This window comes from Nicotiana tomentosiformis, chromosome 1, assembly GCF_000390325.3.
Source record: "Nicotiana tomentosiformis chromosome 1, ASM39032v3, whole genome shotgun sequence".
Classification (NCBI taxonomy): domain Eukaryota; kingdom Viridiplantae; phylum Streptophyta; class Magnoliopsida; order Solanales; family Solanaceae; genus Nicotiana; species Nicotiana tomentosiformis.
In genome coordinates, this window is record NC_090812.1 from 97,626,423 (window position 1) to 97,641,094 (window position 14,672).

Here is a 14,672-nt window from a genome sequence, read left to right on the forward strand (position 1 = left end):
GATAACTAAAAACTCTCTCTCAAGGTTCTCTCATGATCCAAGACCCAAACAAAGGGCTAACAACACAAATCAAGTGTCGGAAATCCCGTGTCGCTAGTAGGTTTCTTGTTCTTCTTGTTGTTGCTGATTTTTGTGTGATTCCAGCTCGTGTGGGAGGTTTTTTTAAGTGATTTAAGTTCTTTAAAATACTATCTCAAGTTTTTAATATCAACCCTAGGTGATTTCAAGTCTTCCAAAGTGATTCTAGTGCCGAAAACCCCGAATTGATTGCTAGTTTCGCTTCCTTGTTCTTGTGGCAGCATTGGAAGGATATTTCGTGGTGAAGTAAGGTAAAATTGGAGTTTTTCTATCTGTTTAAATGTAAGGAACCTCTTACTCTACATGTATTTAAGATTATCCAAGTTGCGGCTAAGTCGTTGAAGCTAGAACTTGTGAGATATCTATCGAAAGACTTGTTAGTAATGATGTTGGTTCGTGGACTATTTTGGGAGGCTTAATATGATTATTATTGATGTTGTTTGGGCTGTTTGGTCATTGTTTTAACTTGTGGGAAGTTTTACAAATAGGGGAGGTGCTGTCCGTTTCATCGTAAAATAGATTGTGGTCGATATATAATAGTTATGACGCTTAAACGATAACAATAGTATCATTTCTCTTATTGTAGACTAAGGAGTCGTGACATTTTCATAGCTTGAGGTTGGGCAGTATATACAAGGTATGTGAGGCTATCACTTTCCTTCTTTTGCACGACTCCGATTGTACATAATGTAATGAACGAGCTTCCAAAGATACTCCACTCTTAGAAGCTAGCAGTACTTACATCGTTTCCCTTCTTATGGAACGATTGATGTTGATGTTACTTATGTTATTCTTATGTTATCAATTTTGTTGGTACTTCCTGATTCTTATAAGATCTATGACGAAGAGTTATTCCTAATAACGTGTACGAAGGTTACCGACCTTACGTCACTCTGAAAGGTTTAGAATGTGATTCCAATGAGTCTAGCATGCATTATATATATGTACCTATTTTACTCTACCGAGTTGCGCTATAGTCGACTGGGTACGACATCTATTGTGAAACCACTGATCAGTTGAGTTTTACCGAGCTCTACATGGTCGAGTACGATTCTACCGAGCCTTATGATGGCTGGGTACATTTTTACTGAGCATGTTATGGCCGGGTACTATATGATGATGATGATGATGATCACAGAGGCATATGTTTTTAAAAGTATATATATATATATATATATATATATATATATATATATATATATATATATATATATATATCAGTCTCCCTTAGAGGCACTCAGATATTACAGGTTATATATTCTCTATATCTGATTACATTACTGTTCTTATTTATACTTTCCTGCCTTACATGCTCGGTACTTTATTCATACTGACGTCCCTTTTATTTGTGGATGCTGCATGTCGTGCTGCGGGTCCTAATAGACAGGTAGACGCAGATCCCCCCCCCCCCCCCCCACACACACAGTAGGTTGCCCAGTTCAGCGGTTGTTGGCGAGATCCCTTCTCCGGACTTGCCGTGGTCTTGGTATGCAGTTTTGTTATAGACATTATGGATACGCCGGGGTCCTGTTCCGGCAGTGTTGCATAACTTATGTTCCTTTAGAGACTCATAGACATGTGTCGACTCATGTATAATTTGGATTGCCTTGTCGGCTGATTTTTGTTGTATAGTCTCTCATAGCAGCTTGTTAGCTCGTACATTATATATAGCTTCATGACAACCTTATCGGCCCGTGTTATATATGTTCATGCCATTGACTGTCATTGTTGGTTGTTCATGATTCATATCTACTATTTATGTTGATCTCGTCGGCCTTTATAGATAATAAAAAAGGTTAGATAAAATGTACGTTGGTGCTCGGCAGGTATGGCCTGGGTGCCAGTCATGGCCCTCCAATTTGGGTCGTGATAAACAATACTCTGTGGAGAACAACTATAGTGTTCCGAGTTATTCTCCACTACAACCGCACCACTCCAATATAATGCAACCCTAATTTTTCGCTCATCAGACATTGTAGCAAATTTCAAAAAGAAAAGGTATATATTGATGAATATGAAGTGATACAAAGGATGCTGAAGAATGATTTTTTTTAGAATAATTTTTTGAAGAACGAATGCTCGGATCCAATGTGAGGGGATGTGAATTGTTAAATATAATGCATGTAGTATATGTATTGTACATATAACGCACATAATACATGCACTATACACTAAATTATTATGGGTTTGCAAATACACAGTATAGTGCATGTATTACATGCGCTATAACTTAATGGGGTAAATGACCGTTAAGGTATAGCGCATGTTTTACATGCATTATATATAGTATTGTCCTCAAAACGTTTTTTCACCTATTTTCGTGTCTTGAGTCCAAAAATGCAACCTTTTGGTTTCGGACTAGGTGAGATAGCTAATCTTATGGGATATCTCAACTCATGGGATATCCTTGTCTATCATAAAATTTTCATGAGGCACCCAGTTTTGCGCCACCCGTTGAATTTGTACCCACCTTTTAAAAAAAAAATTAATTGATACTCAATTTTTGAGTAACTCTAGATACATATATGTTTCTTTTTCTTCCTCTGCCCCTCTACCTCTTCCTCTTCCTCCTAGTTACAGAACAAATTTGTTAAATTTATTATCATTTTTGATAATTTGATGTTGCATTAAAGAGATTGAACTACTTAAGATTCGAATTTCTGAAGTTGCATTTGAAAGATAGAAGAACTTCAGATTTGATTTCCGAAGTTGCATCGAAGAGATTGAATACCTCAGATTCGAGCGGGTACACTTTGTAAAATTTTGTGCAATACAGGTATAACTTCAATGGTAGCCCCAAAAGTGGGTATATATGAAAATTCCCCTTGTCTATCCCATCATAGTAACCAAACAGCCACTTTGTTTGACTCGATTTCCATTATGGATAAACGAGTACAATTTTTATTGTAAATTTGTTATGTGGCGCCTGGTTTTGTACTACCCATTGAATTTATACCCACTTTCTAAAAAAGGTTTAACCGATACCTAATTTTTAAATAATTTCAGATACATACACTTTTCTCATCTTCTTTAATGTTGTTTTCTTCTTTTTTGTGCTGGGAGTTTCTTCTTCTTCTTCTTAGTTGCAAAATGAGTTTGTTAAATTTGTTGTTGTTTTGACAATTTAACGATTGAGAGTTATTTTTTATGATATTTGAAAGTTATATTTTAAATTTGAGCTCATTTGAAGTAGATTTGGGCATTGAATCGTGTATTGGATTGTTGAAATTCGAAAAACAAGTTTATGTTTCAGAACTTAAGATTCGAAATCTGAAGTTGCATTCAATAGATTAAACTACTTAAGATTCAAATTTCTGAAGTTGCATTTGAAAGATAGAAGGAGTTAATTTCTGAAATTGCATTGAAGAGATTGAACTACTTCAGATTCGAATTTCTAAAGTTGCATTTGAAAGATAGAAGAATTTCAGATTTGATTTCTGAAGTTGCATTGAAGAGATTGAATTACTTCAGATCCGAGCGGGTACACTTTGCAAAATTTTATGCAACGAGGGTATAACTTCAATGGTGGCACCAAAAGTTGGTATATATGAAAATGCCTAATTTTATTTAATCGGTTTGCTAAAAATGTTAAGATCCCTAAGAGCATAACTTTTACAAAGAACTTCATATTTTGATATGCAAATTAGAAGTCAAATAAACGATTTAGACTTTTACTTAAAAGCCTCTTTAAAATAGTGCCTAAATTTAGGCTCCAAAACATTTTGTTTTTACAAGTTTCTTTTAGTTAAAACTCTCAACAACCAAAACTACTTTTCTACATTTTTAATGCAAAAAGCATTCATCCCTCAAAATTGTAGTCTAGAAAACAAGTCCTCCTTCCAAGTCAATAATCGTTCAATTAATTGTGTCTCAATTCTAGACGAAACAATTCCTACTCCTAATCGAATATTAGGATAGTCAACTTTCCTTGAATTTTTTTTTTTTTAAAATACTCAATACTTATAAAAGGCTAGAAAATTACATTGGGAATTTGCCCCCCAAAAAGATTCCCCCATTCCTTTCTACTTGACTGGTTGGATGAAGTATATGTTCCTCGATTCTTAGGAGCACTTACGGTTTGAGAGGGACTTAAGTTTAGGCTACCACCACGAACCAAGGACTGAAAAAAGAATTGGAACGAAGGTTAATATACACTATTTGATAATTGATAAACTGAAGATATTTTTTTTCAGTGTTCATTTCACAATGAGATATTGCAGAAAATCCATAGTGGTTGTAGATGTACTAATTGCTTTTGGTGAGACTAATTTATATGCATAATTGAACAAATTTTACATGTAATTGATATTTATTTCATAACTGGTTACACAACAGAGAAGTGAGTCCTATGATAGTGATTTAACCGAAGGATTGTGGTGAGATGATTGTGGTGAGATGGATAAGATTCCTTCACCCTTAATCAAAGGTCTCGCAGATCGAAAAAATCTGATATGGAGCGGTTTTACCTTTGATGGGTCTTATACGGCACAAATACGGATTAGTCGAGCCCAAACACGGATACTGGACAAGAAAAACTCGACCTCGGACTCGATCCCGACTTTAATTCTCAAACTTCTACTCAGACTTCAAAGTTCTCTTTTGCTTATTTTACACTATGTTTGGATCATTGCTACCCATCGTTTTATAGTGTATTGTATTGTACTGTACTGTACTGTATTGTATTGTATCGTTTTATAGATACAACGTTTGAATAGATTGTATCGTTTGCTGTTGTTAAATAATATTTTTGTTGGTGGTTTGACTGTATCGTACAGTATTGTAACTGATAAGTTCACTAAAATACGCGCAATTATTTTAAATAAAATTTATCAAGAATTACACATAAAAATAATTTAAGAAAACCTCTTTCTACTAATTTATCATTAATTACGTAGCTTGGAAACAAGAGCAAAAACCTGGAAAAAAAAGTTAACTAATATTAGAAACACCAAAAAAAAATTAAAACGAGGAAAAGAGACAAAGAATCGAACGGAGACTTGGATAATAAAAAGAACGGGGCAAACCAACTCTAGAAAAGATGGAAGAAGACAAAGTAGGTAAATAGGTTGGAGATTTGGAGTTAAAATTAAAAAAAAAATAATAAAATAGAATTATGGAGTAATAAGTAAGGACATAATTAGAAAAGAAAATAGGAAACGGTCGCACCATACCAAATCGGTTGTTTCATAAAATGGGGTTTTTAATTGTTCCGGAACAATGGATTTAACAATACGATACAATCAATTTTAAATAGACAATCAAAACAAACATTATTTTAGGATAACAATACAATGAGTAACAACCATCCAAACAAGCTGCTAGTTCCAAAAATATGTCTTAGTTCGAAATCACGACCTACACAACAAAAAATACATAATGAGTATAAATTATCCATAATTTAGCTCAAACATGATTAAAGTGTAGTCAAGTAATAGGTGCAAAGTATCCAAAAATTCGTATTTTTAGCCTACCATCGACACCCCACACTTAAACCACATTAGTCGTCCTCGAGCAATCAAAATACACTTTAAATCGAGACGACCTTTTCATCAAACAACTTCCATTACTCATCATGCCAAGTATATTTAAAGCAGATTAAGCACCATATCGTAACATCATAGCCTCAAGACTCAACTCACAATAACCACATATTTTTCAAAACCTGCTCACTTAAGAAGCCGAAGACATTACATTTCCCTTGCAAGTCATGTGCCCCTTGCAACAAACAACAGAGAGTAGGAAAAAAAGTGATTTATAACCATGAATTCACATTTTAATCATTTACTGCGTATACACATAAGCTAAGTCATGGGGATCTTAACTACAGTCTGCATGCAAATTGCAATATTGCTGCCATAAGCTTATGGAGAATTTTCCTCACTTTGCAGCCCAGATTCTTTTCTGGGTAAACAGCATCCCTTTTTACAGATAAAAGTGGAAGCAAAGATGCATATATATCACTAGCAGATTCTTCTTGTTTCTTTCTTTTTGGGTTTTTTTGATTTATCTACTTACACCGATCCCTTGCTTCCTTCACAGCTAAGATAACTACGAATGAAATTAGTAGAAAACACGCATATATATAATGTTAGAACTTAGAAGAGTGCCTGCCATATGCACAGTATAGTTAATTTTTACCCGTATGCTTTTTCGACTAAGGGGATTCAATTGGACATCCTGATCATATATATATATAGAAAATGAATTTTGAGCTTAACTGAATACAAAAATTAGCTTATGATGTGATAATTATCGAAAATCATATACAAAGAGACAATTGTTGATCACTGTGTGACATTCTGACACAAACGACTTGGTTTCGACCTGTATAACAACAAATCCAATGTAATTTCATAAGTAGAGTCTAGAGATGATAATATGTACGCAAACGTTACCCCAATCTTATGCAAGTAGTTGGTTCTGATATGGAGAACCATTATTTCCGCGAACAAAGAATCTTGGTTTGATGAATCTCGTAGATAAGCAAATTAAAGGTGAAGAACAAATAGGATAAGTTCTTGTCTTTTACACATCAGCTATGGATCTTAGCTCCCACAATAACCACTACCAAACGAGCACATTTGTAATTGCCCAGAAACTTACCCCTTTGTTTACGCTGCAACATGAAAATCTCCTTTAGGAAAAAGTAAGGAATCTACATTCCCAATTATTAGCTGCTTTGATTCCATAGAAATTGACCTTGTCTACTAAATGTCCTAACAAAATTTAGAGGAATGAGGAATATTATGACTTTTTACATCTTGAATCTAGTGGCTGAACTTGTGTGACATTATATTGCTCACAAGAAAAAATTCTTTAGAAGTAAGTTTTATTGATGATATTCTACTACGTATACTCATGCATTGAATAATCATAAAGCATAGTTTATTCTATTCGACATTCTTCTACATCTTGTGATACAGTAGTATTCTCTTTAGAGTATCCTTTACACATCATTATTCTTGAAATAATTGAAAACTCTATTATACTAAATCTAATAATTTATCACCGAAAGTTTTTCAATTAATTATAGGAATTTATCAACTAAAGAAGGAATAAAATCTTCACCTTTCAAATCCCTCGTACAGTACTTCTAAACAATCTTCCGTCTCAATTTATGTGAACATATTTTTTTTTAGTCCGTGCCAAAAAAAATGACCCCTTTTTCTATTTGGAAATAATTTACCTTTATAAAATAATTTATAGCCACACAAAATATATGTGCTTCATTTTACACCACAAATTCAAAGTATTCTCCATTCAAATCAAGAACGGAGGGAGTATTATTATAGCTGTACGGACATTGCAGGAGTCTGGTAGTATGCTCTATTCATCAACTTGTTCATACTTCATAGCATACAACTTTATAAGTGGTCAAAATCAAGAACATTATCAAAGTGCTGACACTTTTTTTAATCTTTTATTTTGTTAAGTTCCCCATACTTAAATATTTGATTCCTTTTTAAGAAGAAATATCTTTAAGGAATTTTCTCTTTTCATTTTTAGCTTCAGTAATCTTCTTTTCTCCCCTTTTCTGGATAAATAGTGTAATCCATATCTATCAAGAATCCCTATAAATAACCTAAGATATGAAACCTCAAACATCACTAAAGCTTACAACATTAGCATCATATAGACTTGCAATACCCCCCTTCTGTTCTACACGACTTAGGACTTACGATACTAATGGATAAGATTAGAGAGTTAGCATCAAAGAGGGCAGCAGTAATATTCACAAAGAGCTCATGTTGTATGTGTCATAGCATAAAAGCACTATTCTATGAAATTGGAGCAAGCCCAGCAGTTCATGAATTGGACCAAGATTCAAGAGGAATTGAAATGGCACTTGCTTTGAGAAGCTTAGGTTGTAATCCATGTGTTCCTGCTATTTTCATTGGTGGACAGTTTGTTGGTTCAGCTAAGGATGTTATTTCCCTTCATGTTGATGGCTCTCTTAAGGAAATGCTCATCAATGCCAAAGCTATATGGCTTTAACTTGTATGCCAAAAAAAAAAACATAGTTCTAGGCTCTTAATTAGCCGACCAAATGTGTTTTTTTTTCTTTTTCTCTTTTATCTTTCTTGTCTTGTTTCCTCAAAAGGGGGTAACTTGGTTAGGGGCTGTAAAGAAATTAAAGCCATACTTTTTGTGAAAATGGCTGATAATGGAAACTTAAGTTTCTTGGAAGTTTAACATTTTCTATCTATGGTGTTTCTATCGGACAAGAATTGAATTTTACGACGTACTTTTAAAGTTTAATAGATTTTTAATTTTCAGTTAGATCGTACGTTCAACCATTTGATGTATTAGTGCTTAATTTTTAGGCTTCAAAACATTTTGTTTAAAGTATGGTTTAGTTCAATATCTACAAACAAAAAATAAACATTTATTGAACAGTTGAACTATTATTTTTTCATGCTAGATGCTATTCCTCAAACGCATTGTAGTTCCCACAAGTCCAACTCTATATTTAACTGAAAAATTACAAAGTCAACTTTAAGTACTATAAAAGAATCCAATTCTTTAATTTTTTTTAATTAAAACACATCACCTAAGTTATAATGACATGTGGTGGCTGAGGGTTTGACATGAATCCCTACCTTAGTATATCCAACAAAATACGAGGATATCGATCATAGCCTCCAATATGATGACATGAAGAAAGAGGGATTTAATATATTTGCAGAATTTGGAACGAAAGAGGACTCCTTTCTCATGTTACAAGTTACGTTGTTCTAATGGCTAGATATGTCAGTACCAAACCTATATATACAATTATGAGCGACATTATCCATTTTCAAAAAGAATGAAGTTTAAGCTTTATTCTGAAATGTACATAGCCTCTTTAATTATTCTTCATTAAATCTTTAATATTCTTGGGTAATGATATAGCTTGAGTGAAGAACATCTCTTGTCTTAATTACAACTACTCCGGTATTAGCTACAAAGTTTGCTTCTCTACAGCAATGCACAACATGAAATTTTCTTCAGCCAATAGCTGCTTTATCAGCTAAAAAGATTCTTTAAGTTGCCCTTGATTTCTACTGTGACCATTAAATCTATTGTTGCGACCAAACACACTCACGTAAGTATACGCGGTCGTCAAGTAATAAAGTGACTAAAAGTCGGATGTCGAACCCACGAGGACTTATGATTAACTATTAACTAAATTAGACTATCCCAATTATCTAAACAAGAATTAAATCTAAAAATATTTTATTCTAAACTAATTAAATAAGAAAAATATAAATAATAAACTTTGAACAGAGAAAGAGCAGATTTTAATGATATCAATGTAATGAAAACGATCTAGGGTTATGGGCTATCTAACAATCCTATTGTATTCTTTAATTGAATTGACCGACTAATTTATCTAGCTTATTGGTTGACAGGGTTAATGCTCATAAGAATCTGTCGAGTTCTTACTCGCCTATTCAAGCTAACCTAACGCCTATATGTCTATGGAGTTAGAATCAACAAGAACGCATTTATAATTCCTGTAAATCAACCAAGAAAGGCAATTAGGTATATGTCTATCCTAACCACGAATCCATTCCCCGATGCCCGAGTTCAAGAACTTGCTCTACTCAATCCTATATGCAATCTAGAATTCCCACTTTCGAGTTCAATTCTAGATTCGTAGATAGTATTCAATTGGTGATCAAGCAATTAAATAATTAAGCGCAAGATTGAATAAATAAACCAATATGATAAATCAAGAAGGCAAAATCAATATCAGAATAACAATAGTCATGAAAGAACCACAACCCTAGAACGTGAAGTTTAGCTCCACATAGACATGGTAGCCAAACAACAAATCATACAAAGAAACATAAAGATTACTAAGTTTGGTGGGAGAAAGATGAAACTTAATGAATTCCGGCCTCCACAGCTTTGTCGTGGCTTTTTCCCCCTTCCCAATATGTTAGATCACCTAAAAGAGGCGTTTTTGGCTTATATATTGCGTACAAAAGTCGTGGGCCAAAGTTCTCCTATTTCTAATCCAAATCAGCTTCAGGGATTGATGCTAGGGTGGATGCGTCGCATGCTAGGGTGGATGCTTCGCATCCACCTCGTCCTCCACTTCTCAGCTTCGCATGCTAGGGTGGATGCTTCGCATCCACCTCGTCCTCCACTTCTCAGCTTCGCATGCTAGGGTGGATGCTTCGCATGCTAGGGTGGATGCTTCGCATCCACCTCGTCCTCCACTTCTCAGCTTCGCCCAGGTGCGGATGCTAAGGCGGATGCTATGGGCCGACTTCACTGCTAAGGGTGCACGAAATCTGATCTTTTTCTAGATTGGATGCGACGCATCCAATCTCTTTTCCTCTACCTAGAGCACCTTTTCTTCATATTTTTGCACTCCAAACACCCTAATTCACCACACACAACTCAATTAGTCATAAAACCAATAATTAAACCATGTTGGGCATTTTAAAGATCAAATAACATCAAGAAGCGGTTAAAACATGGGTAAAGTAACATCAACACATATCGAAATATGCCAAACATCATCTATCATAAATTAAAACTAACTATTTAAATCAGACTAATCAACCAATAACTTGATTGATGATTCTACGTATTGAGAGAGCAGTTCTTTCAAATTTGTGGCTGCATCTGCTGCAAATTTTCCAGCAGATAACAAGTTCACTAGGATGAAGAATATGTTCCTGAATATTTAGGAGCACTCGCGGTTAACAGAGTGAGTTAATTAAGGCTATCATCAATAACCATGTATAGTATATAGAGAAATATTTTGGAAGGTTAGCATCCAATTCAAAACTAATTATTGCCACTTACATATTTTCATTTAGAGCATTATAAGAACTTCACTTTAAGATCGAGAATTCTACATGCTTTAGATTAGCCAACATGCTTGCACTCAAAGTTGCCATAGGCTTCCCTTTTTTTTTCTTTCTTTTTTCTTTTTTCTTTTTTTTGTTTCCAATGCTGGCATGACCTTAGTCTAAGGTAAGAATTAATTTCAATAGCTATTGATTGCATGAAATTAGCATACCAAGAAGACATACTTAGAAGTATTTGATTCTTGTGGATTCTTTGTTTAACCAAAAAATAGCTTTTGTAGTCAAAACAAATGAAAGAATAATTTGGGTTTCTGATAACCAATTTTACTTCACTTTCCTTAATATAGATGACTAGCAAAAGGTGGAAATAAAATACTGAGAGAACAAGGAAAAAGAATTCTTATTGATAACAACTGCGTGATGGTAAATTTGTTGTGCAAATTGAGGAAGCGGACACAAAGGAACATGAAGAATACTGGAGTACTGCTCTAATTGGGTATGTTCTCGGAGATAACCCATACGAGAAATCTATGAACAATTATGTGACAAATGTATGGAATTTTGTAGCTAAGCCTAGAATTCTTTATCATGATTAGGGATACTACATTTTTCATTTCCAAAATATAGGGGATCGAGATCTTGTATTACATGAGGGTCCTTACACTTATTATAACAAACCACTCCTTCTGCACCATTGGAGCATAGATTTCTACTTCAATCCAGAGTGGTTGAGTGTCATTCCTATGTGGATTAAATTTCCTGGACTTCCACTAGGGTATTGGTCCACGGAAGCCCTGAGTAAATTGGCAAGTGTAGTCTTCAATGTTGTTTTTGGCCACTGAGCTATGCTTTTGGGTTATACTTCTTCGATATGCATAGTCCCCCCAATGTTTGAGTTTTGAAGTATGAAAACTTGAATACTGGATCAACTTTCCTCCGCTGTCCTTTCCTTTAAAATGAAATACACACGGGACTAGGGGTAATTTTTTAGATGATGACTGCCTAACCCTTACCATTAGAATTGTTGTAACCTAGAACGAGAATAATTAAGTATTCCGCGTGTCTTTTGGGTCTAATGTCATTATTTGATTCGGGCTAACTTTTTGCCTATCATCTAAAATGGTTAATAAATTTTAAATGAACAAATAAGTAATGAACTTTGAGATACCTGAATGCGAGTACTTGCTCAAAAGTAGAATTTTTTGAAGTCTACCGCATTCCAATTGGAAGAAAATACTTTTCCGTCCATGATCTCTAACTCATATGCTCCTTTTTCCAGCAATGCCTTGAACTCGATATGGTCCTTCCCAATTCAGACTTAATTTCCATGCATTTATTACCTGTATTGGCTGAAACTCCTTTTTAAGGACAAAGTCTCCAATATTAAAATATCAAAGATTCACTCTTATATAGCGCTGCCATCCGTATCAAGTTGCTTCCTTTCGTTCTTCTGTCAAATTCAAATTTGTACGAAATTCTTCCTTATTGGATATTCATTTGTATGTTCAAACTTCAGGCTTGGTTCTCCTATTTCTACTGAAATTAGTGCCTCGGTACCATAAAAAAGTAAAAATAGAGTTTCTCTCGTACTTATTTTAGCAGTTGTCCTGTTAGACTCATAACACCCCAGGTAACACTTCAGGCCACTTGCTTTTTGATTCTTCCAAATATTTTTTTATATTCTTGACAATAATTTTATTTGTCGACTTTACTTGTCCATTAGCTACGGGATTATATGGTGCTGAAGTAATCCGTTTAATTTTCCATCCTTTGAAAAAGTCGGTGACCTTTGCTACCACGAATTATGGCCCATTATCATGTATTATTTCTCTTGGAACCCCTAATCTACATATTATATTCCTCCAGATGAAGTCGACCTCTTTTTCTCGCACTTGCTTGAAGGCATATGCTTTCACCCACTTAGAAAAATAATCAGTTAAAATTAATAAAAGTCGTACCTTTTCTGGTGCTTGCGACAGAGGACCTACGATATCCATTTTCCACTTGATAAACGACCATGGTACGATAACTGAATGAAGCAACTCTGCCGATTGATGTATATTATTTTCATACCGTTAGCATTTATCGCATGCACCTTTTTACAAAGTTTTCCGCCACGTCTTCCATTTTCGGCCAGTAATACCCTGCTCTTATTAGTGTTTTCACTAGTGACCTTCCACCTGCATAATTTTCACAATGTCCTTCATGTACCTCACGCATCATGTATTCAGTTTGTGAGGGTCAAAAGCATCCACTACTAAAAACACAGGAAAAACTGACCGATGTTGGTCGGTAATTGGAAAAATCGACTGATTTATGGCGGTCGGTAATCGTAAGGTCGGTAGAGCTAACCGAACGACTTTGATCGGTATTTTTCGACCGATTTTAGTCGGTCAATTAAATTCCAGAAACAAAAAAAAATCGAAAAAATCGACCGAAGTTGGACGGTATTTTAATTATGTAATTAAAAAATACTTCATCTGGGAATCGAACCGGGGCCTGTACTGTGGCGGGATATTATTCTACCACTAGACATAGGTGCATTTTGTTTTAAGACTGTCTTTTATTTCATTTATACTCTTTAATTGTATTTTTGCGCAAAAATAACCAACCGATGTCGGTCGGTTTTATTAAAAATAAAATTACCGACCGAATTCGGTTAGTTTTTTAAAATGACCGGTCGAATTAACCGACCGAAATCGGTCGATTGTTTTAATAATAATTTTAATATATTTTAAATAAATAACTAACCAAAGTTGGTCGGTTTCTTGAAAAAAATATTCGCGGGACGCAAAAATAATTTCCCGCATTTTTGCGCCAAAGAAAATCGACCAAAGTTGATCGGTTTCATAAAATAAAAAATAAAAAAAATAGTTTGAAAAATCGACCGACTTCGGTCAGTTTTTCGGCCGTTTGTTTGACTGACCGAAATCGGTTGGTCAACCGTAGTCGGTTTGTCGAATTTCTTGTAGTGATCGAACTAATGGTCCACCAAACATTTTTCGATACAAAATGCCTTCTACTAAACAATATCGAGTTGCTTTTATTCGCAGCAATTGAGATTGTTTTTTGTATATATATACATTTCTATGTTATATACAAAAAATATATAAATTTTATATAATTTTGCGGCTACCGAATATAAATAATTTTGGCCGCGGGCTAAAGTGATCTTTGCCCTTCTCCTACGTATACGCATGCATTGAATAATTATAAAGCATAGTTTATTCTATTCGACATTCTTCTATATCTGGTGATACAGTAGTATTCTCTTTAGACTCTTTACACATCTTTATTCTTGAAATAATTGAATACTCTATTATACTAAATCTAGTAGTTTATCACCGAAAGTTTCTCAATCAATATAAGAATTTCTCAAGTAAAAAGGAATAAAATCTAGTTTTGCCTATCCCTCGCACTCTATTAAACAGTGTTGTATCTGTACGGACACTGCAGGAGTCTGGTATTATCGTTATGGGCGGCCCGATTCATCAACTTGTTCATAGCATACAACTATATAAGTGGTCAAAATCAAGAACATTATCAAGGTGCTGACACTTTTTTTTAATCTTTTATTTTGTTAAGTTCCCATACTTAAATATTTGATTCCTTTTTAAAAAGAAGTATCTTTAAGGAATTTTCTCTTTTCATTTTTAGCTTCAGTAATCTTCTTTTCCCCCCTTTTCTGGATAAATAATGTAATCCATATCTATCAAGAATCCCTATAAATAAGCCAAGATATGAAACCTCAAACATCACTAAAGCTTACAACATTAGCATCATATA

At 34.4% G+C, this 14,672-nt stretch overlaps 1 protein-coding gene across 1 annotated transcript; it reads left to right on the forward strand.

The window, feature by feature from the left end:
* Positions 1–7,669: 7,669 nt before the first annotated feature.
* LOC138891474 (glutaredoxin-C11-like) lies at positions 7,670–8,337 on the forward strand. The gene has a single exon (XM_070174778.1). The coding sequence runs from the start codon at positions 7,765–7,767 to the stop codon at positions 8,071–8,073; it is 309 nt and encodes a 102-aa protein (XP_070030879.1). The 5' UTR covers positions 7,670–7,764; the 3' UTR covers positions 8,074–8,337.
* Positions 8,338–14,672: the final 6,335 nt, after the last annotated feature.